Source organism: Callospermophilus lateralis, chromosome 15 (genome assembly GCF_048772815.1).
Source record: "Callospermophilus lateralis isolate mCalLat2 chromosome 15, mCalLat2.hap1, whole genome shotgun sequence".
Lineage (NCBI taxonomy): Eukaryota > Metazoa > Chordata > Mammalia > Rodentia > Sciuridae > Callospermophilus > Callospermophilus lateralis.
This window is the reverse complement of record NC_135319.1, coordinates 20,312,479-20,335,015: the sequence shown is the minus strand read 5'-3', so window position 1 is coordinate 20,335,015 and position 22,537 is coordinate 20,312,479. Positions and strand designations below refer to the sequence as shown.

Sequence of the window (22,537 nt, the reverse complement as noted above, 5' to 3'; positions counted from 1 at the left end):
GGCTGTTTGTTCTTCATTCTGGACAAACCAAAAGTCCTTCCCTCTTCTGGATCCCACTCCATGCCAGCAACATTCTATAATACTCTGGGTCAGGATGGTGTCCCCAAGGGTATAATTTGTAGTCTCCAGAAACCAATCAGTCAACTAGGAGTCGTATTTTCTTCTTAGGGATGGTAAGTGCAAGGTAAAATAATGTATCTTCTACATTGGAGGGATGCCTCAATGTGCTCGAACACTAGTCATCTAGTTGCCTTGATTAATTTTTGATTGATCTGGCACTCTCCCAGACCTTCATGGAATTCCTCTCCCACCCTCTGAAGTAAAGTAGCTTACTTACTAAATTCTCCAAAGCACTTTCCACTTCTTGGTGATTCAGTCTGATTAACCCATACTGACGTGGCAGTGGTAAAGCCATGTCTATTTTTCTATTAGGAAAAAGATGGTAGTGTTAACATGGCGCAAGGGAAAGAAATGCATTTACCAATAAATACATATTGTTACCTGCTCCATGAGAACAAAAGTTGCTTCTATTCCTCCTGAATGGGATGAAAAATAATACATTGATCAAATCAAAGACTACATACCATGTGCCTGAGGCCATGTTCATCTGCTAAAGCCAAGATGCAACATCTGGCAGAGTTGCTGCAATTAGGATTATTGACCCTAAGTTTTATTGAATTTGCAGTCATCCACTGTCATTCTCTAGCACCTGTCTGGTTTCTGTAGGATCCAGACTAGTGAATGAGAGTATCATGGGGACCATGGCAACTACACTCTTCATGTTTTGAAGAATGGTATTAAGCCCTTGGGACATAACATTGATTTTGATTTATTAATCAGGCTAGAACAGTGGGGAGGAAATCGTTTCAGAGGTTTCTTCTTGGTCTTCCATACTATGGTAATTCTTACCCCACAATTTTCAACTTGCTTTCTCTACTTACCCTGCAGGCCAAGGAACCAAAGCAAAGTTCTGACAGCTATCAGGGATGTTCATTTCAATGGTCCATTTGAGGTTTGGAGAAATGGTTATAGAGAGGTTCATGAGCCCAGTAGGCTGGAAGTCTGAAGCAGAACCCATTTATATAAGACTCTACTCTAACAGGGGAGTTATAATGATTTTAGGTGTCAGTACTAATTTGAATCCTGTGTCCCTTTACCCTTGAAATGTCTGAATATTCTCCTTCCCTTGTGTTCAGTTGATCTGATTAAATGGCCACAGTTCTCTTTGGAGAAAGATATAAGATCATTACCTTCTCTCCTTGCTGTTTTGTTGCAGGTGTCTACTGCCTGAGGACCTTGCCTCTCTTTCACTCAGTGTGTCCCAGATCTAAGACCTGGCTCAGGTCTGATTTTTGTTGTGGCAGTTGTCTTCAGCCCCATTCATTCATCCTTGGTTTATTTTTAATTATACAAACCAAGCAACATTCTTGTTGGCTGCCCATCAACATGTGCCCTAAGGACTCCATGTTTTATTAAGCTCTATAGATCTATATGAATTTGGAAACATGGCCTTCCCCTAACTAGGCCTCTCATTTAGATAGTGACGTTCACTTTGGTGTGGACAGTTAGTCACTCTGTTGCTTTGGGATCCTTTCATTTCTGCTAGGGATCCTAATTCAGTAATAACATCTCTCACCCTAAGCCCCAGGCTACAGATTATGGTCATCCTTAAGTTTTTACAATGTTGGGGCCCCTTTCATCATTTTGCTAGATGAAAAGTACTGTGAGCTTTTCTGTGGAATACAGAGCTTGGTAGTTTTCTCACTTTAGGTACCATTTCTAATGTAGCATGACCACTTCTCTGAGCCTTTAATTCATTTTTCTATAATTTGCTGTGCAATTTTGGTGTTGATGCTTCACCTACTGTAGGCCATTGCTTTTTCAAAGTGTCCAAGAGCCAACTCATAAACATATCAGCCCCAACTGGTAGGACCCTTGTCATGGTGTAAACCCTGCATCAGGGAAAATGCTCTTGTGTTCATAAACTCTCTCCACCCAACTCCATATCCTATCCTCCTTGATCCTACACCATCAAGACCTAGTCCCAAGCACACACTCCTGTGCCTACGAGCCCATGTTGATACTCAAAGATCTTCAGTCTACAGTATCTTACACCTTGCTGGGCCCAATCCTTTCCTAGCTAATTGTTGTTTAACCCCAGTTTTGGGGAGGTAGCCAGGGAATGGGTATGTGAAGATCATGAGAGGGTCATATGTTATAAATGCATCTTCTTCAAACAAAGAAGCAGGGGCTCCCCAGGTCCAGAGTGTTCATGGAGATATACAGGGTTTTAAGATTCATTAGCACATCAACTATGGTACTCCTGATTGTCAGGGACCCCTCCTTCCCAACCAGGATTCTACCTTTGTCCCAAAAGACTTGCTGCGGTTAATAATTCAATCATCTCCGAAGCTCTGCTACCTTCCTGTTTAACTCCTTGGCCCGACTCTCAGCTGGATCAGCTACAAGAAATGAGGATTTCTTTATGTGTTGCTGAGAGGCCCTTTGACATTCACAATTTTCCTTAAGTTAGTGATTAATCTTCAACCTTTTATGATCTATCGTCAACACAACCATGACACTCAGCAAGAGACACCCATGGTCTTCTGAGCTGTACCTGCTCCTGAACCTCTATAAGATCTGAGATCTTGAAGGCTCCAGTTCAGCACAGCAGCGTGCTAGGAATCATCTAGGCACTGGCTACACCAGTCACAGAGTCTTCATTGCTACTGGGAAGCACAGGACTGAGACCTTGGATTCCATCGGCACGTCCTCTTCCTCAAATCATTCCTGGTACTAATTATGTCAAGCCAGGTCCCAGGAACCAGGCTGAGATGGAAACATGGTGGCAGAGCTATATGGGAGGGAGGGGGTTATCTCTGCAGGGGCCAAAAGAGAACAGAATTGGTCAGAGGAAGAAGCCCCACAGAGTCTTCAGGGACCTGAGCAGAGTCCACAGGGAGTCCTTCAGGGTTATCCTGGTCTCCTCAACCTGCATTGCCTAGTCATGTGAATTTGGCTATCCCCAAGGAGGGAGTAAACTTTGGGTGAGATAGCTCCTGTTGGCATATTGACAGCAATTCCTGGGGAGTGGCTCAGCTGTGAGCTCTCAGCAGACAACAGTCCTTGTAGCTGGTGGCAGGAGCACCTTGGTGTTGGGGGAAGGAAGATTTAGTGGCGCATGACAGCATCCACTAAGTCACCTGAGAGCATTAGTGGGGGCTGGGATGAGGACTAAGGAGATGCAGGGTAGGCTCTTGTGAATTCTGGGCCATGAGAAGATAAGCAGGAAGGAAAACTGGAAAAGACCCGACAAAGACAGATGAGACAGATGGTAAGGGCTTGAATGCCAGGGCGAGGATGGCAGGCTTTGTCCCTCCAGCAAAGGAGAGCAGTGGAAGGTTTTGAAGAAGATTACTTGGGGGTTGTAAGGAGGCTGGGCAGCCCCAAAGGAGTCTTAATTTCCAAAGTGTCCCTTTGGCTGCCTCTGCCTTGGATTCTTCTTAACTGGCTGGCTGTGGCCAAGTCAAACACACACACGCACGCCCCCCCCCCTTCTTTCCCCCAAATCGGCTCCCTTTAAATTGTCACTCCCCACAGTGCTGCATTCATGCATCAGTTCTAAATAGTCCCACTGTTCAGCTTTAACGAGAAGTAATACCAATTCCCATGTTTGCTCAGAGAGCACCATATTTCATCAAACCAGAGCCCATGCCGGCTCAGATTACTGACCGAGACAATGTTCTGTAATCCTGGTTTATTCACATGTCACGGGTATTTTAGCAAAACAGAAATGAATGGCCCGCGCCACCCTAGGAAGTAACGGGAGAGCTGGGTTCCCGCCCAGGGGAAGTCCTGCTCTCGCCTGCTATAGTTCTCAGAGAGCTGACTTTGATTTTCTGAGTTTTCCCAACTTTCAGAAAGAGAATACGAGCTAAGGAGGAGTCACAAACTGGGTAGTTATTTCTCTATAAAATGTGAACTCCACGGATGGATTTTGCCAGAACAAAAATAAAATCTGTCATTGATTATAAAGTCCTTTGTGCTTGTTATTTTGCAGATTTATTACACTCCGGCCCGGAGGCCTGGTGAGGCCCTGGGATTCTTGTCTCTAGCGCCCCACAGCTCCTGCCCCAAATGGGAACTGGGACTTGTTCACATTTCTTTTGTCCTGAAGGGCTAAGAGCTTTGAAAACTTAGATGAAGAGCTGTGAATCATCCTCTCTCAGACACTGATAACAACAGCTCTCATTAGTAGAGATCTAAGACTTTCTAATCAACAAAATATTCCTCCAATTTCCTTGCCTTTTCGGCTCTTTGCACTGTGCATTAATAAGTGTATTTCCTCTGCAAAGCAAGGAACAGCCTGGTGAGACTCTCTAACCAAACGTCCAGAGTTGGGGAACACTTCTGATGTGTGAAAAACTCTTTCAAACACACCATAAAAGGAGTAGTAATGGTGGCCAATGTAATTCTATATCATCTCACTTTAAAACCTTACCAATATCCTCACTATGTCTGGCTTTTGTCTCCCTGTTAGAGTTGAAGAAACTGAAGTCCAGAGAAGGCAAGTAAGTTGTTTAAGGTCATACAGCAAGACAGCAGTGAACCTAGTGCTTGACTTCACAAGGTCATATGTACCTTCTCACTTCCAAGAATGGGTTGACATAAGGCCACAAGCCTAGTATAGAGCACTAGATAAGAAACAGAGCTTGGGGATCAGCCTTCCAGGATTCCCAGAGGTCGTCGGGCTGCCTCAGGGTTACAGAGCTAGTTAGAGCTGTGAATGGGCTCAGCCACTAAGTAACTGGACAATATCATGAAACAGTTGCTTTTGAACATTTCATTTGGTGTTTATTTGGGGAGAGGCCATTTATCTGTTGCTTGTTTTTGTTTTTTATGGTATTATGGAGTGAGCTCATGACTTCATACCTGCTAGGCAAGGACTTCATGTATGCTACATGCCTGATTCTTTTTTCTAAATGTATGTATATGGTACACTGAGTTGCATCCCCAGCTCTTTTCACATTTTATTTTGAGACAGGATCTCTTTAAGTTGCACGGGCTGGCCTCAAACTTGCAGTCCTTCTACTTTGGTCGCCCAAGTAGATGAAATTATAGTTATGTGCCACTGCACCCTGCTTGGAGAGAGGCTTCTGATGAAAGACATATCCCATTTGTTTTCTTCTTAAGTGTAGAACTTTCTAACCAAGGTTCCTCTTCACTCCTTTGTATCTTCAAAGTGTGTGGCAAAGAGGCCTGGATGACTGAGAGAACCCAAACAACATCTCCCCTCCGTGGAGACAACACTCCTCATCTCAACGATCAGTTTGAGACCTCAGCATCTCTGGTAAATACAGCTAAGATACCCCCAGAAGCAAGATACTTGTGTAGGAGGCTGTCAGAAACCATAGATTGGAGAACTTGTATTCACAGTCTGCCATCTCAACTCTTATTCTGAGCTGCGGCCTGAGCTATTAAAATCAAAATATACTCATTGGCAAGATCCAAATTAGCCTCATTTCCATGCTAGAAACACTGTTCAGCATGAGCTGCAATTACACAGATTGTTTCTTGTCTGAGCTGTACCATTTTGAGGGCTGTGCTGAGAGCCAGCGAGGATGTGACCCAGTGGTAATCTGAATTGCTTCACCAAACACATTTTTATCCCATCATCTCGGCCACATGAAAGGGGGCCACAGTGCTCCAGTGTTCAAAACTTTACAGTCCCGCTGCTCAACAATAAAATGAAGCAAGAAATATTAGCCGTCTTTGGCTGATGCCTTAATTCTTTCTCAACAATGTCAGAGAATCTGTACCCTACAGGTTTTAGTGCCAGCTAAAGCCTGACCCTCAGGCTGGCTTGAATGGAGCCAGAATGAGTTAAGGAGGGCGAGAGGGCTTTAATGGAGGCAGATCCCGAATAGCCCAGCTTGTGCCGGCCTCCTGCGGACTCACCCTCCTTTTCACAGGCCTCGATTGTGTATGGCCCCAGCAGAGACAAAACTACCCCTGAGCAGAGGTTACCCCCAGCTGGTGCAGGTCAGAGGCATTCTGGGGGAGAAGGGGAAGGGGGGTGCAGAGGGGAAGTGAGGGACACATGGAGAAGGAAAGAGGTGGGGTGGGGGAGGGGACAGTAAAAGATGAGGTAGATCATTTATAAGAAGAGATTCAAGCCTGCGACTGAGATTTCCTCATCTCACCTCCAGGCAAACCATTTTGGGAAATGGGTTCACAGAACACATGGGAACTATACTAACGGGAAGTGGAACACAATGTGAACTAATTTTCCAAATAAATAAAATGCGTCGCTACAGTTTCCAAAAGCTAAAGGACTGCGGTTCAGGGGGCTTTCAATAAGATCACCTCTAATTGGACAGTATGAGATTTTTAAAAAATTACCAATGTTTTACCCACTGACAGAAGCTTTTCTCAGCAATTTTTTTAAATTTTTTTTTTTTTTGGTTGTAGATGGTCACAATACATTTATTTATCTTTATGTGGTGCTGAGGATGGAACCCAGGGTTCACACATGCTAGGTGAGCATATTATATCTGAGCCACAACCCCAGCCCCTCAGCAATTTTTTAATTATTGCATTGTGAGCCCTCCAAGAACTATTTTGACTCACAAAGCCCAAAAGTCACCATGTGAAAGAAACAGTGGTTCACAAATTTGCAGATAGTCCTTTAAAATGTAGTCCAGATGGTGTCCAGGAGCATTCTGAAAGAATATGGGTTTGAAAAGGATCCTTTCCTTCTCTTGGATTCTTAAATTTTTAGGACCCTGGACCCCCTTTTCAGTCTGGTTAAGCCTATGGAATCCTCTCCAAAGATGTTTTTAAATGCATAAAATAAAATAAAATAAAATGTGCAGGGTTACAAAAGAAAGTAATTGTATTAAATGTACTATTTAATGTACTCTTGATTAAATGTAGTAGTATTGAAAACAACTTGGCAACATAGTAACATATGCCATTTTTTCATTAATTCCTTAAATAGCAGCTGGCATAATAATTACTGTAATTTCAAAGCAATGAGGAGCAAAAATGCACTTTGAGAGATTTGAAACAACTTTCTTGCTATATGAAAATTTCTGTGGATGGTGCCTATTGGTGAAAAAGTCACAGGTATAGCTACTGTGACTGGTTGGTTGGATTTAGAGTATCAAGAAATACTAAATCCAGAGACAGTGAACATAAAGATCTAATTTTTCCTCATTAAGTTCACAGATTCCTGAATTCTATCCACGGGAAGTAACACTGAGCCAGTTAGAGGAGAAACAAAGTTGAGGACACTCTCCTACAGGGTTAAGATAAGGGGCAGCAAAAAAACCAGGGACTCAACTAGACCCACCCTTACTGGGGACCCTTCTTGGGAAAGCCAGGGATTTCTCTTCCCTACTCTGATCTTTTGGGGGATTATTATTATTATTTTAAAGCAAATTGAAAGCATGTCCTTTTTCACGGAGTCTTGACCAAAGGTTAATAAACACTTTTGATGTATTTCTTCAATAACTGAATTCATTGTTGCCAAATAAAGCTTCAGTCAGTTAATCAGCTAACTGAATTTTAATCAGGATCTTGCTGTCATTGCCTTGAGTTGGTAGAGCTTTGGAGTGAGGGCTTCTTTTTCATTCCAGAGCCTCCCCCGGAAGGTTCCGTGTTCCCAGCCTGCACTCTTGCATTTTGGACACACACTGACTCAGAGACAACAACTGGGCACACACACATCCCTTTTCGGGTCCTCATGGGGGAGCTGTCATCTTGCAACCGCACAACCATCGCATGCCATTGCAGGGGCAACCCGGCAGGCGGGCCCCCCTCCAAAAGCCTCCCAGCCCCCTTGCAGCCCTGGCCAGGCTGCCGGCGCCAATACACCGGAGCCGGCAGCTAGGTTTGGTCTCGGACTCTCTGCAGGGGAGCGGGGAGCGCGCTCGCCCACGCCCACGCCCCCCACAGTCGCGGGCGCACACTCGGGCGCATAGCCCAGCGCGCGCACGCCGCACACCAGTGCGCACGCACATCGCAGCCTGGCAAGGAAGGGCCCTGTCCGCGGCCGCCTGGAGTGATACTGGACGTTTAGCTAGGTCCCCCGGAGGGCGACGCCTGCCGCCCCGCCCCGCCCCGCCCCTCGAACCCGCCAGCCCAGGCGCGCTGTGAGCTGCAAAGTTTCGCAGCCCGAGTCAGCCAAGGCAGAGCGCGGGCTTGGGCTCTGCGGTGTTCCGCGCGGCTTCAGACGACTGCGACGGCTGGCCCGGAACTCGGGCCGTGTGGATGCACCGCGCACACGGCTGTCCGCCTCACGCTGATCTAGCTGTCCACATCCCTGCGCCCCCTGTTCCCCGGACTCCGTGTACACCTTCCTGCCGCGGGATCGGTTCGCAGCCTCCGCTGCGCCCGCGCTCACAGTCCTCCTGGGCTCCGGCTCTTCGCTATCCTCACCCCGCCATGGCTCGTGGCCCCGCCTGGACCAACTTGGGGCCCCAATTGCTGCCTCTGCTTCTGCTGCTCCGGTTTGCGGGCTGCAGCCACACGGCCCCCTCCTGGTCCGCACTGCCCGCGGTAGCCCACGGCCTGCAGGGGGACAAGGACCCCCAGCAGTCCCTGGGAGATGCGGCCGCAGCTCTGGGCCCCGGTGCCCAGGACATGGTCGCTGTCCACATGCTCAGGCTTTATGAAAAGTACAGCCGGCGGGGCACGCAGCCGGGAGGAGGCAACACTGTGCGCAGCTTCCGTGCCCGGCTGGGTAAGTACAGGACGTCCCGGGGGGGAACCCCCTCTCATTATTTCCTTTCCTCTCTTGTCCACTCTTCTCACTCCTGCACCCCTGCTTTTCCTCTTCCTGCTCTTCATTGACTCATTCACTCGTTCATTCATTCACCGACAATTCACTGAGCACTTTGTGCCAAGTGGCAGCCTCCTGGGGGACACCAAAGGGCATTGCCTAGCACAGAGTTCTTGCTTCTGGGGGCCTCCCAAACCTTATAGACACATACTGCCGCATACACAAGGCTCGAGGCAAAGGGTGGAAGTTGGCATGGGGAAGTTGGAAGAGCCAGTTTTGTGGGCACTTGCTGGATGAGGGGGGCAGGGTCCAGTGGACCTAAGGAACCCTGATGGGAATATCAAGCACTGGGTTAGGTAGAAAACTTACAGCTGGAGAGAGTCAATGGTTTGGTGGAGAGGAAGCAAAGTGCACTGAGAAGGACCTTGGTGCCAAGGACTGTGGATTTGGGGGCATTATCATGAAGTGTTCAGACTACCAAGGTGTGAATAAGCCTCCAGAAGCGTAGTCAGTAGCAATTCCTTTTCTGTCCTTACCCCACTTCTGCTTTCTTTGGATGGAGTGGGGCAGAGGCCACTGGCAGAAGCCTTCCCTGCCCAGGGTGCTTCTGGGTTCCAGTCTTAGCAGTCTATGGGCAGGGCTGGGGAGAGTCACACTGCTTCTGGAAGCCCTGGGGCAAACAGAGGAGGTGCAGCCTGGGCAGCAAGGGTAATGGGAAGACCCTGGTTGTCATGGTGACTACTCATAGCTGCAGAATGCTGTTCCAGCAAATGTGGGTGGGGGTCTTCTGCAGCCCTGTGGGGGAGGAGGCCATTCATCAGAAGAAACTCTTCAGTCTGTGTGCTTCCCTCCTGAGATGGAGAGGAACATGCCCAGCCAGCTTTGGGGCCAGACACCAGGTCAGATCTATCAGCTATTGCTCATTTTACAAATAAGGTGACTCTATGCTGTGTGACTCTATGCAACACCGGTGGCCACAGAACCAGACTTGGGAAGGTTGGCCTCCTGTATTCAAGGACAGGGGAGCCCTTGTCACAAAGAAATGCAACCCCTTATCCACCAGAGAAAACTCCCCATGTCAGCATTCTAGGGCTCCAGGCCAATTGGATTGAACTCCATCCTTTCTGATAACTTTAATTCATCACTTGGGGTTCATTTGTGGAGCAACATTATTAAATTAAGCCATTTAAGAATCATCTGGCATCAATGACCCTGGATGAATCAGTAAAGCTATATAGATTTGATCATACTCATCTATAAAATGGGCAGGCATGCCAATATTTCCTCTGGGGGATTAGAGCCAAGATGAAATGAGATAATATTCATAGGCTCCAAGCCCATCATTTGCCAGATTAAGTATTGGTGCATATTATTCCCCTGAGAGTACAAAGCGTTGTGCTGAGTATTCTGTGCCCATATGGGTATAAGACCTTGCTTACCGATTACCTCCATCAGCAAGGTCACTTCTGCAATAAAATGTGAGCGTGCCCATTGTGTCCAACCACCTGCTGCAGCTGGGCATGGAGTTGAATGGTTCTGTCCTTCTGCTTTCATGTAGTGGAGATAGTATAAGCAGCAGTGGAACATAGGATTTTAACCCCATAAAGGGGCTGAGACAGTACCTCAGATACAGCACTCGCATTTTACAAATAAGGAAACTGAGATGGGGGAGGCAATACATAGTGGCTGTAGTTGCTAAGTAAATCCCATCTACCAGGCCATTACCATTCTCACTGCTGCCTACCACCGTCCCTATCTACATCAGAACTTAGCTCAGGGCCTGGGAGGCATAAAATGGAACAGACAAGTATGAGAAATCAGAATTCTGGCACAGTCCGGAACCACTTAACAAATCCCTCTTTGAAACACGGAGGCAAACTTCTGCATAAATCCCAGCCTCACCAGCTACTGGCTATGTGCTGTAGCACATGTTACTTTCCCTTTCTGAGCATTAATTGCCTTGTGTGTATGGAGAGGAGATGAGGATTTGATGTGATAAGCTAGGTTTTATGCCTGGCATAGAGTGAGGTGTTGGCTTCTCATCCCCTCTATTGAGTCCTCTAAGGTTTTTTATACCCAGCCCTGTGCCAGTCTTCAGATGTGCCTGATTCAGGCATTCATTTGTGAGGAGGTGTGAGCCTGAGCTTATAACAGTTCCTGGCACATGTGTCAACAATTTATTAGCTCATAACTATTATCACAACAACCTTCTCTCTTTCCCCTCCACGGCTTCCTAAAGTGAATTCTGTTCCCTTTTAAGTTTTATCAATAAGGAGACCATTTGAACCTGACCCCATGGGTTAAGATTAGGCCACCTGCTCCCCTTATTCCCCCTGAATGACTTGTGGTTAAATCTAAGTTCCAACACCTACCACTGGGACACTCAGCTTGTTTCCTTCATCTTCAAAATGAGAGTAATAATACCCATTTGTCAAAACTGCCGAAGTTCAAGTTCATTTCAGCTTCCCAAGTTTTCTGTTGCTAAAACGAAATACCTAAGGCTAAGTAAGTTACGGTGGGGGGAGGGAGGCTGAAAGTCCAAAGAACAATTGTGTAAGGCTAACCCTTAGCTATGTCACAGCATGGCAGATAGCAAAGTAAGAGATCACATAGCAGAACAGGAGGTCAGAGAGCAGGGAGGGGCCAGTGAGACCTTCCCATCAAATCCTTATCCCCTCTCCATACACACAAGGCAACTAATGCTTAGAAAGGGAAAGTAACATGTGCTACAGCACATAGCCAGTAGCTGGTGAGGCTGGGATTTATGCAGAAGTTTGCCTCGGGGTTTCAAAGAGGGATTTGTTAAATGGTTCCGGACTGTGCCAGAATTATGATTTCTCATGCTCATCCATTCCATTTTATGCCTCCCAGGCTCTGGGCTTAGTTCTGATATAGATGGGTGGTGGTGGTGGTAGGCAGCAGTGAGAATGGTAATGGCCTGGTAGATGGGACTTACTTAGCAACTACAGCCACTATGTATTGCCTCCCCCATCTCAGTTTCCTTATTTGTAAAATGCGAGTGCTGTATCTGAGGTACTGTCTCAGCCCCTTTATGGGGTTAAAATCCTATGTTCCACTGCTGCTTATACTATCTCCACTACATGAAAGCAGAAGGACAGAACCATTCAACTCCATGCCCAGCTGCAGCAGGTGGTTGGACACAATGGGCACGCTCACATTTTATTGCAGAAGTGACCTTGCTGGCCATGCTTTCTCAACTAAAGTCTTCAAGGATTGAGTTAATTGGTAAGCAAGGTTTTAAACCCATATGGGCACTGAGCCCTATGTGGGTGGGAGGGGAACAGTAGACTTTGACAGTCTGGTGGGGGTTAAAGAGGCATAACAATTTATCCCTCAGGAACTAACTGAGGTCTCATGAGACTGTCTTCTTAGGCAACACTCCCAATAACCTTATTCCCCATTATATCCCACTACTCTTAACAGTACCACACTGGGGATCAAGCTCCCACCAATGAAACTTGGAATGACAAACCATATCCAAAACATAATTCCAGGTATTTCTTAAGCATTTTATTTGGTGGAAGGTACTGTAAATTCAAGAACACAAAGATGCCTAAAATATTGGCCCTCATGAGAAAAGCTCATGAGCTGTCAGGACAGGTTGAAGTCAGTAGAGGAACAAGGTTGCAGGAAACTGGAATGTGCAAGGTAGCAGTGAAAGGCTAAAGGAAGTCTGTAGGAGAACCAAGAGCAGCACTCTCCTGGCAGGGAGAGGCCAGTGAAGTCTTTTAGAGCAGGGAAGGCCACAACAGAGTGTGATAGGCAGGTGCAGTGTAGCCAGGTATGGAGGTGAAGCAGCCACTGTGTGCTGAGTATTGCAAAGTGTTTGGTTTATAATATGAGAGAGAGAGAGAGAGAGAGAGAGAGAGAGAGAGAGAGAGAGAGAGAGGTGTGGGGGGGGCAGGGCAGGTAGTTAAGTAGATTGCTGCCAGGCCACAGAAAGCCTTAAGTTTGCTTGTATCCAATGGGGCAGTAAACAGTGTGCATGACTGGGGAGAGGGAGGGAGAGGAGGGAGAGGAAGGAGGGGGAATAGGAGGAGAAAAGGCTTTTAAATGCATGTTTAATGGAAAAAAAATCTAGAAATCATAGAAAATCACAGTTAAAAAAAGATAATCACAGATGCAGATTTAACCAGAGTAAATATAATATTTTAATAAAAATTCAGGCATATATATATTCTTGAACTAGATCAAAGGAAAACACTTTTGCTGAGTTAGCTGGGTCAGAACCCAGATACCATATCTATCATATATACATGTACATGGATATTTATATATGTATATACCCTGTTTTTACCTTAATGGGATCATATTTTCAATATAGAAGTATTCTTGTTTGAAATTACTTTTTATTTTCCATTCCTGATCATCCTGAACCATTTCACATGCCTGTTGCCCAATTATAGTTTTTTCCTGTGAAAATTGCTCTCTCCTATGGGGTTTTGTCTTTTTTCTTATTGATCTGCAAAGGTTCTTTGCATAGTATTAGCCCATCAGCTCTCATAGATGATTTGCTCTTGAAATATGAGTGTGAGGCCAGGGGTGACAGTTTATTGATGACCAGTCCTGGGTGAAGGCTATGGCCGAAAGGATGAAGCATCCACAATCATTATACAAACTAGATACAAAGACAACAGGAACTGGGGGTTGGTTAGAATGAAGAGGGGAAGAGACAAGCTCCTGCATAGGGGTTGTTGGATAGTTATTGAGGCCTCCTCCTTGGCAGGAGGTCAGGGAGCAAGGACAGAGGCTCTGAGGGTTATGACAGTCCCTGCAGCCACTTGACCATGTATTCTGAGCATGTTCTGGGTACAGGCACTGAGATTCAAGCAAGCCGTGCAGAGCCAATTTCACAACTTGAGGAGATGCATACAAACACTCTGCCCAGTTTACAGATGAGAAAACTGAGGTAAAGAGAAGTTTCATGACTTGCCTAAGATCCACAGCTAGTAAATGATTCAAAGAGGAGTTAAACACTGCTCCTGAAACCTGCATGGAACTAGACACCAGGCACTCAGTACCTGCTAGTTCCCCCTCTTTTCTCTGCAGCCCATGAGCTGGCCCACTGCTTCCGCTTCCCTCTTGTGTTGAAGCTTATACCCTTCGGTTCAGTGTTTTTACTCTTGTCACTCTGATGTCTGTTTCAGGGGCAGTGCAGGGACAGATTTCCAGGTGGCTTGGATTCCATTTTCTTGTAGAGCCATCCAAGGGGCTGCTTTTGGCTTGAGTGTTGCCAGGAAGGAATTTGTTCCAATTTCATTGACCTCAGGAAGGAGTTTGAGTGGTCAGGGTCCTGAGAATTTCAGAGATCTACAGAAAGATCGGCTTGTGCAAGTAAGGTCAGTCCTTTCCCTCTTAGAGAATCAAAACTCAAAAACAGCCAGATAATGGCTTGTGTTTGCAAAACACAGTGCTGTTCACAGCATGTGATCTTTTGTCCCTCTGCTCTTAGGCACACCATTGGGATTATAGCCAGAGCACACAGGGGATCAAAGGGGAACAAAGGGGGTGGGTTTGGGGTCAGACAGACCTGGGTCCATGCCCTGGCTCTGCTCTTTACCAGCTACAATGCTTTAGGCTAGTTATCTACCCTTTCTGAAGGTCCAGCTCTTTGTGCACAGAATAAATGTCCCATCCTTTCTCCTCTAAAAGTGAAAATGAGGAATACTTAGTATAGGGCCATGCACTTATGGTTGGAGCTCAGAATTCCATAATTAACAAACAGTGTTACAGGTTGAATGTCCCATATCTTAAAATCCTAAATCCCCAATTCTCCAAACTATAAAATGTTTTGAGCACTGACATGATGCCACAGGTGGTAAATTTCACATGCAACCTCATATGACATGTCCCAGTCAAAAGAGATGCAAACTGGGTGTGGCGGCTCTCGCCTGTAATCCTAACGGCTTGGGAGGCTAAAGCAAGAGGATTGTTGAGTTCAAAGCCAGACTCAGCAACTTTAGCAGGGCTCTAACCAACTCAGTGAGACCTTGTCTCTAAATAAAATACAAAAATGGGCTGGGATGTGGCTCACTGGTTAAGTGCCCCTGAGTTCAGTCCCAGGTTAAAAAAAAACAGTAGATACACTAAAAATATTGTACAAAATTAACATCAGACTATGTGTATAAGGGATATGTGAAACACAAATGAATTTTGTGTTTAGACTTGGGTTCCACCCCTAAGGTATCTCATGTATATGTATATATTCCAAAATTCTAAATATTTCTGATCCCAGGCATTTTGGATAAGGGATATTCAATCTGCATTTGCTATTTAAAAATGAGAAAAATGAGTCTCAAGGGGGAAGTCCCTGGCTAAAGACCCCACTACGCAGTGTTGCCAGTTGTATTTGCATCATCAGCTGTATTTTTCTGAAGAATGAGGCTTTCTGGACTTCTTAAGGGTGTGTTTACTATACTCCAGGGCAGCAGGCCAGGAGCGCCCCTCCCCACTTCCTCAAGTGTTAAATGAAGTGACAGATCCTACTCTCCTCCTTTCTCTTCCTGCCCTCCTACAATGCAGAGGCCACTTGGTCAGGATATGTACAAGAATTTGATCATTCAACACACATTCTTGAGTACCAACTGTCACCAGGCCTTGTGATAGGATGTCGGGATATAGCAAAGAACAAAACCGGCAAAGTTCCTGCCCTCATGGAGTATCAGATGTCAGGAAGTGCTCTGACAAATGAAGTGGAGGGTAGACAGAGCGATGGTGGCTCATTAGCCAAGGAGCCAAGGGTACCCTTTGTTGGGGATACCATAGGGGTGGAGACCCAGAGGAGGAGCACAAAAGCAGAAGGAATAGTTGAGACAGAGCCTTGTAGGAAGGGCAAGGCCAGTGTGACTATGGAAGACGGTCAGGGATGGGGTAAGGGAGGTGATGAAGGTGGAGAGCTCCACAAGTCAGATCAAATAAGGCCTTGGTAAGAAGTAGAGTTTTGTTTGGGGGCAATACAGGGCTCTGATAGGGGTCATCTGTGATTGATGCTCCCAGCACATAGGGCCTCACTTGGGACAGTGCTCTGTAAAGCTGTGACATGACTAAGTGCTGTAGTTGTGTATTGTCACCATAATCAATCTGTCTCCTCACCAAGCTGAGCTCATCCAGGACAGCTTTGACCACCTTTTCCAGGACCCTAGGAAGCCTGACAATTAGTCATAAACAGAATTTTGCAAATGCTTATTAAGAAACAGGATGGGGACTGGGGTTGTGGCTTAATGGTAGAGCGCTCGTCTTGCACGTGTGCAGCCCTGGGTTTGATCCTCAGCACCACATAAAAATAAATAAATGAATAAAATGAAGGTATTGTGTACAACTACAACTAAAACATAAAAATTTAAAAAAAGAAGCAGGATGGAAGAAATAATAAAAGAGGGAGAGGGAAACATGAAGGATCTCTTCTCCTTGGCTGTGAGACATGAGCCACAGGGTACCAGCAAAGTTATTAAGACATGGAAACTTCTTTTGGGGGCTTCTCGTTTGTAGCCTGGGCACCTCTTAGCAAGAAGCTTCAGATAGGTGTCCCTACTCTCAGCAACAGTCTGGAGCTCCTGCATGGTATGCAAATAGGCACATACAGAGAAAAGGTCAGCCTGTGGTTCCTCAAGCTCTGCAGTTGAGCAGACCTGTTTGAAGTCAACAGTTCCCAGCAGGGAGGGTCTTCACAGAGTGGATGTACAGTAAGGCATGACCTCCCTCTGGCCAAATTCATTCAAGCTGGAATGAAGTAGGAGTTCTACTTTCTTATATGACCTCTGAGGTTCCTCCCCACTCTTGATCAGTTAGTGAATAATTAGTGCGATAAGACTAGAACTAGATCAAAGGAAAACACTTTTGCTATGTTAGCTGGGTCAGAACCCAGAGACTATGGGGATGGGTAAGTGAGAGTGCTCGAGTTGGTGTAGGAGGGGCTTGCTCTGCCATTCTCTGTCCTTTCAATGAAAATGGCAGGGATGCTTCCTGGACAAAGATGTCCACCTTTGGGGACACCTCCCTTGTATCCAGCGTATGACAAATATTGTGTTTGCTTGAAATTCTGTTGTTACTTTGAGGCAGATGAGGAAAGTAAGGTTGAGAGCATGGTGGGGTTCCATGGGGCCTGGGGTTTGTTTCCCAGGTTGTTTCCTAGCTTGGTAGTGGGTGCTGCATTGGTAGTAAACTTCACCTACCCACGGCCAATGGGCTTGAGGCATGAGGAACCACAGGCTGGCTTTCTGGATGCATCTAAAAGCATGCAATTCAGGGGCCCTAGGCTGATCAGGGTTTCTGGTTAGAATGTGGGACTCAAGACCATGATACTCAAGGCTACAGTGTTTGGAGAAGCCAAATTTAAATGTGCAACAAAACCCACCATGGCTTCTTATGAATGATGCATGTGGAGGGGCTGTGACAACTCCCTTGTGGATGTGTTGTCTCGACTGGTACTTATTGAGCCCTCCATACATGTTTCTCCCTTCCTTTCTTCCTCTCACAGTCCATTAAGAGTCTATGAGAGTTCCCAACAGAATTATGCTTCCTTCCCAATAGAAACAAAGAATATTAAACTGATGGTTGTGGTTTTAAAAAATCCAAGCTAATTTTCTGGATACAGTTGTCAAATAATTGTAGTCTCTGCATGTCCCTCAGGGAGCCTAGTGTCCCTCTCCCCCACATACTTCCTGGTTCAGAAACTCCAGTGTTTTACTGGCTGTACCTATCAAACAGACGCTGGTGGCAGGGACGCAGAGGAAGCCCAGGGAGGAAGCCCACCCTGGCCTCTCTGATCTTCAGCATCAGAAGGAAGCATCAGGAAAGCCTGTCTTCCTCACCTTTGAGTCCTAAAGAGGACTTGGTTATTGAAGACAGCTTATGTTGCTGCCAAGGCTGAGGCAGCTTCCTGGAACTGCAGCTGATCTTGGCAAACATTTGGTGGAAAGGGTGGTCAGCCACCCCAAGGAAACAGGCTGGAACATTCTTGGGCCACACTAGATGTTGAGTGGTGATGGTCCTTACAGTGACATGTACCTCCAGAGAGCAACCTCATCGAGTGACCTGTGCACTCCTATATTGCTCCTTCGTTGTAAAATAATCTTAAAAGTCATAAGGCAGATGGTCAAATAACTGCTTTTAACCTCTATTTCCTGTAAAAGGTTCTCAGAATGCAATGAAAAATGTGAAAGTCTCCTTGTTTCACCTCATTTTGAAGAATGATCACATTTTATATAAATTGCATTCAGTGGTTACATTTAAAATCTGATTGCATAGAATAGAGGACTGTGCAAAAACTGAAGGGGATGCTTGAGGCTGGGCCCAAGCCATTTTGAGCACTTAATGAAGGTGTCAGTGACACTTGCTTATTTTTTCTTTAACAAGCAGTACAGGTGAGGAAACAGGAACTTTAAGATCAAGCCGACCTAGATGCCCATCTTTGTCTACTTTTTCTTTTAAAAAATCTTCTTTCTTTTCCTTCCTCTTTTTCTCTCTCCCCCCACTCCCTCTTTCACTCTCTCTCTCCCCCCCTACCTCCTTCCCCCTCTTCCCTGTCTTTTGCAAGGAGAAAGTGACAATCTTCTTCTGCAGATCTCAATTGCATATGCTCATTGAGGATACCAAAGGGCGCCCCCATCAGTTTAGTAGGAAGATTGCAGAGGATGAGTAATGTAAAGCATGGTCCCCTGCCTGGAAGTGCTGGGTCAGCGGATTTTGTTCCACCACCCCAGCCCTAGGCTAGCGACCTAGTGAGCAAGGTGCTCCTCGAGAGAACCTAACATGCTGTGGTCTGTCTTTTCCGCGCAGAAGTGGTCAATCAGAAGGCCGTGTATTTCTTCAACCTGACCTCCATGCAGGAGTCAGAAATAATACTCACCGCCACTTTCCACTTCTACTTGGAGCCGCCACGGTGGCCCCGCGCGCGCGAGATGCTATGCAAGCCACGGGCCAAGAATTCCTCTTGTCGCCTCCTGCCACCAGGCCCGCCAGTTCGCCAGCACCTGTTTTTCCGCAGCCTGTCACAGAATACAGCCACGCAGGGGCTACTTCGTGGGGCCATGGCCCTGGCGCCCCCGCCACGCGGTCTGTGGCAGGCCAAGGACATCTCCTCCATAGTCAAAGCAGCCCGTCGGGATGGCGAGCTGCTCCTCTCTGTCCAGCTGGATTCTGGGGAGAAGGACCGTGGGGTTCCCAGGCCCAGTCCCTACATTCCCTACATCCTTGTATACGCCAATGACCTGGCCATCTCTGAGCCCAACAGCGTGGCAGTGACACTGCAGAGATATGACCCCTTTCCAGCTGGAGACCCAGAGCCCCGCGCAGCCCCCAACAGCTCGGCGGACCCCCGTGTGCGCCGGGCCGCGCAGGCCTCCGGGCCTCTCCAGGACAATGAGCTGCCGGGACTGGATGAGAGGCCAGGACACGTCCCCCACGCTCCGTACTACCACAAGCACGAGCTATGGCCCAGCCCCTTCCGGGCGCTGAAGCCCCGGCCTGGGCGCAAGGACCGCAGAAAGAAAGGCCAGGAGGAGTTCATGGCCTCCTCGCAAGTGCTGGACTTCGATGAAAAGACTATGCAGAAAGCCCGGAAAAGGCAGTGGGACGAACCGCGAGTCTGTAGCCGGAGGTATCTGAAGGTGGATTTCGCAGACATTGGGTGGAACGAATGGATCATTTCGCCCAAATCCTTTGATGCCTACTACTGCGCAGGAGCCTGCGAGTTCCCAATGCCTAAGGTAGGATGAGTTTGAGTACCTCCTCTGTGTTCCGCCTGTTGCCTAATCCTAACTCTCAGCTCAGCTCCCTCTGCCGGGCAATTCTCTGGCCAGTCCCTCTGCCTGGGTGACCTTTGTTTCATCATCTGCAAAATGAGTATAATAACACATCCCATCTACAGAGGCAAGGAATAGATAAACAGAGATAGCCAAGTGGGAATCTACTGGGTGGAGACTGTCCACAGATATTTAATTGGTCTGGGTTTTTAAAAGCGTTCTGTTGTTTGCATTGGAATTTTAAAATCTGCACATCTCTCCTGAAAAGCAGGAAAATCCTTCTCTTCAGAAGGGCACTCCTACAGAGCAGCCACCTACAGAGGTTGAGTCCAAGCTGTACCCTGTGGACAAGACAGGTCCTAGAAGCTTCTTTCCTGGCAGACAGTTTTCCTACTGTTCCTGGCTTGGATCCCCAGGCAGTGCTGTCTGTGACCAGCTGGCTGCTAGTCTCAGTGGCCCTCCCAGTGTGGGCTTCCTTCTGTCTCCCTCAGGGCACAGGCAGGGTAGTCTGCAAGACAAAACTGGATCCTGTCATTGTGCCCTTCCTGAAGTTTCAGATTCTCCTCTCCCTATCCCAGCCAGGTTTGACTCTGCCCATCATCCCCCAGTAACCTTTACTGAAGTGGATTGGCCATGTTAACCTCTGGCACGTAGCACAGTTTCCTCCTGCTTACTCTGCAGAATCCTCAAGGCTTGCCCTACTAGAAAGGAAGTCAGTGCATAAATCCAATTTGAATCAGCCAGGTGGGAGAGCCCATAACCGGATGTGGGGCCACATTAGTCTATTTTGGAATTAAGGGGTTTCTCCTCAAAGCCATGAATGTGTGAGAGAGAGGAAGGGAAGTGCCCAATGGGGAGAGGGGATCTGCTAAAAGGGCTTACCAGTGGGGACAGGTGTAAGACCAGAATCTATAGGCTTGCAGCTGGCTGACCTCATGCATACCTTATCTACCTAACTGACTGCCTCCCCACCTTCTGGGACACCAGCCAGCACACTAACCATAACCCTACACATGAGGGTGTCTTTGTCCTGCTCTTGCTGCCTCTCCTCCTCCTCATCTAAGAAGGCTTTCTTTTCATTAATGAGCTAAATTGAGTGACTCAGCTATATTCATAGATGGAGGTAGGCCACTTTCCAACAGAGGGGTCATGTCTAATTTAGTCATTTTTAAGTCTCAATGTCTTCACTGGTAAAATGAAAGTCATATTCACTCCATAAAATTGTGAAGATGGCAGAATGGGATGATATGGTAAAACTGTTCCTGCCACCCCAATTTAGGCATGTCTGGGAAGTGTAAGTTTCAAGCCCCAGTACACAACCCAGCCGTCTCCTTCAGAACAGATTCCATGAGAGGCATGTCTATATTCCTCAGACTGTGAAGTCTGGGCAGCTGGCCCTCCAAGCAATGCTGACTGAGCCATACCCTCAGCTTTCACCCTGGACAGTTTCTGTCAGCTCCAGGTGCCTTTCAGGGATATGTGACATTCTAGCGCCCCCAAGTGGCCAGGGAGGGTCTACAACATCACTCCAGCTGCAAGAATAAGCTGACAGGACTGGGGGCTCTTGAAGATCTCAGCCTAGGACTCTTTATACCTGATTTCAGAGGAAATATGTGTTCATCCCTGGGAACTTACGTTTTCTTCTAGGTCAGTGTTTCCAGAGCCTGGGTCGATGTTCTGTCACTGTGAGGACTGCTCTGGTGGGAAGATGGATGGGAGAGGTAGAACACTGAGGTAACCCTGCTTCTTTCTCACCCTGCAGATTGTTCGCCCATCCAACCATGCCACCATCCAGAGCATTGTCAGGGCTGTGGGCATCGTCCCTGGCATCCCAGAGCCCTGCTGTGTTCCAGATAAGATGAACTCCCTCGGGGTCCTCTTCCTAGATGAGAACCGGAACGTGGTGTTGAAGGTATACCCCAACATGTCCGTGGAGACGTGTGCTTGCCGGTAAGACTGCCCCAGGGTTGAAGGCAGTCTCAGCACCAACCCCTCAGCCAGCAGAGCATCATTCTCAGAGCCTTTTGGAGCCAGGACTTGACTAAGTCTGTGACTACAGATGCAGGGCAGAGCTTACAGACAACCCACTGGGGTCCAGAAAGGTCTGTCCATCTGGTCATCATTCTGGAGTCTTTTGTTGCTAATGACTTAGCCACCTAAATGCTTCCTGAGTTCCTGGAAAAAAAAAACCAGAATTATCCCTGGCCTGAAGGTTGCCCATCGACTCTACCTGACACTTTCAAGACTCAAAAATGGACAGGTCCTCAGTGTTGGCTTTATGTGTTTATCATCTCATAACCTGAGAAGACTATGCAAATCTTAGGGTGCTTGCTCCCTTCACATGGAAAGAATCTCTGTTTAAATGTTCAGTTTAAAATCTTTCAGGCCACATAGGGAAACAGGGCCTGAATGAGTGTTTTGTTTCACACTCCACTATAAAAGCTTTTATACATACATATGCACATATAACCAATTTTGGTTTTGTTCTCTTAATATATATTTTATTTTAAAACAAAGAGGGGCGTTTGACAACATTCCCCACAGAGATAATCATGCTGGTTAGGTGTGGGTTCTTTAAACATGCATATGAAAATAACATATACAGTAATATGTTGAAATACTAAAAAGTAACCAAGATTTTATATTTTTGTAAATTATACTTTGTATACTGTAGATTGTGTGTGTTATGTGTTTTTATGGAAAGCTAATAAATTAAAGTTACAGTGGTATTTCAAACACCTAAGTGTCACCTATTTCTAACTATAGATTGATCCCCACCTTTAGGACATTTGGTGGCTGCTATAGACACAGCATCCTCTAAGATAGGTGGAGGCCTCTCTGTGTCTGTCCCAAGCTCCACAAACCCCACTGCTCCTGGGCCTTCCAAGATCCTGCCCCAATCCCTCTGTCATGCAAATTCCCAGCCTGCGCTGGCATTAAAATGGGGCGTGACTCTCTCAGCAGGCACACTGGCTACCTGGAGTTTCTC

At 46.8% G+C, this 22,537-nt stretch overlaps 1 protein-coding gene across 1 annotated transcript; it reads left to right on the top strand.

Annotated features, from left to right (window-relative positions):
• Positions 1 to 8,192: 8,192 nt before the first annotated feature.
• Gdf10 (growth differentiation factor 10) lies at positions 8,193 to 22,223 on the top strand. Its single transcript, XM_076834804.1, has 3 exons — positions 8,193 to 8,746; positions 18,584 to 19,512; positions 21,311 to 22,223. The coding sequence occupies exons 1-3, from the start codon at positions 8,275 to 8,277 to the stop codon at positions 21,500 to 21,502; spliced, it is 1,593 nt and encodes a 530-aa protein (XP_076690919.1). The 5' UTR covers positions 8,193 to 8,274; the 3' UTR covers positions 21,503 to 22,223.
• The last annotated feature ends 314 nt before the right edge of the window (positions 22,224 to 22,537 follow it).

What these genes read in the sequence shown, in the direction of transcription:
- Gdf10 (XM_076834804.1), top strand. Translation starts at nt 8,275, where the DNA reads ATGCACCGCGCACACGGCTGTCCGCCTCACGCTGATCTAGCTGTCCAC. An exon ending in CAGCTTCCGTGCCCGGCTGG is followed by an intron (nt 8,747 to 18,583) that starts GTAAGTACAGGA and finishes TTTTCCGCGCAG; the next exon opens with AAGTGGTCAATCAGAAGGCC. An exon ending in GCGAGTTCCCAATGCCTAAG is followed by an intron (nt 19,513 to 21,310) that starts GTAGGATGAGTT and finishes CTCACCCTGCAG; the next exon opens with ATTGTTCGCCCATCCAACCA.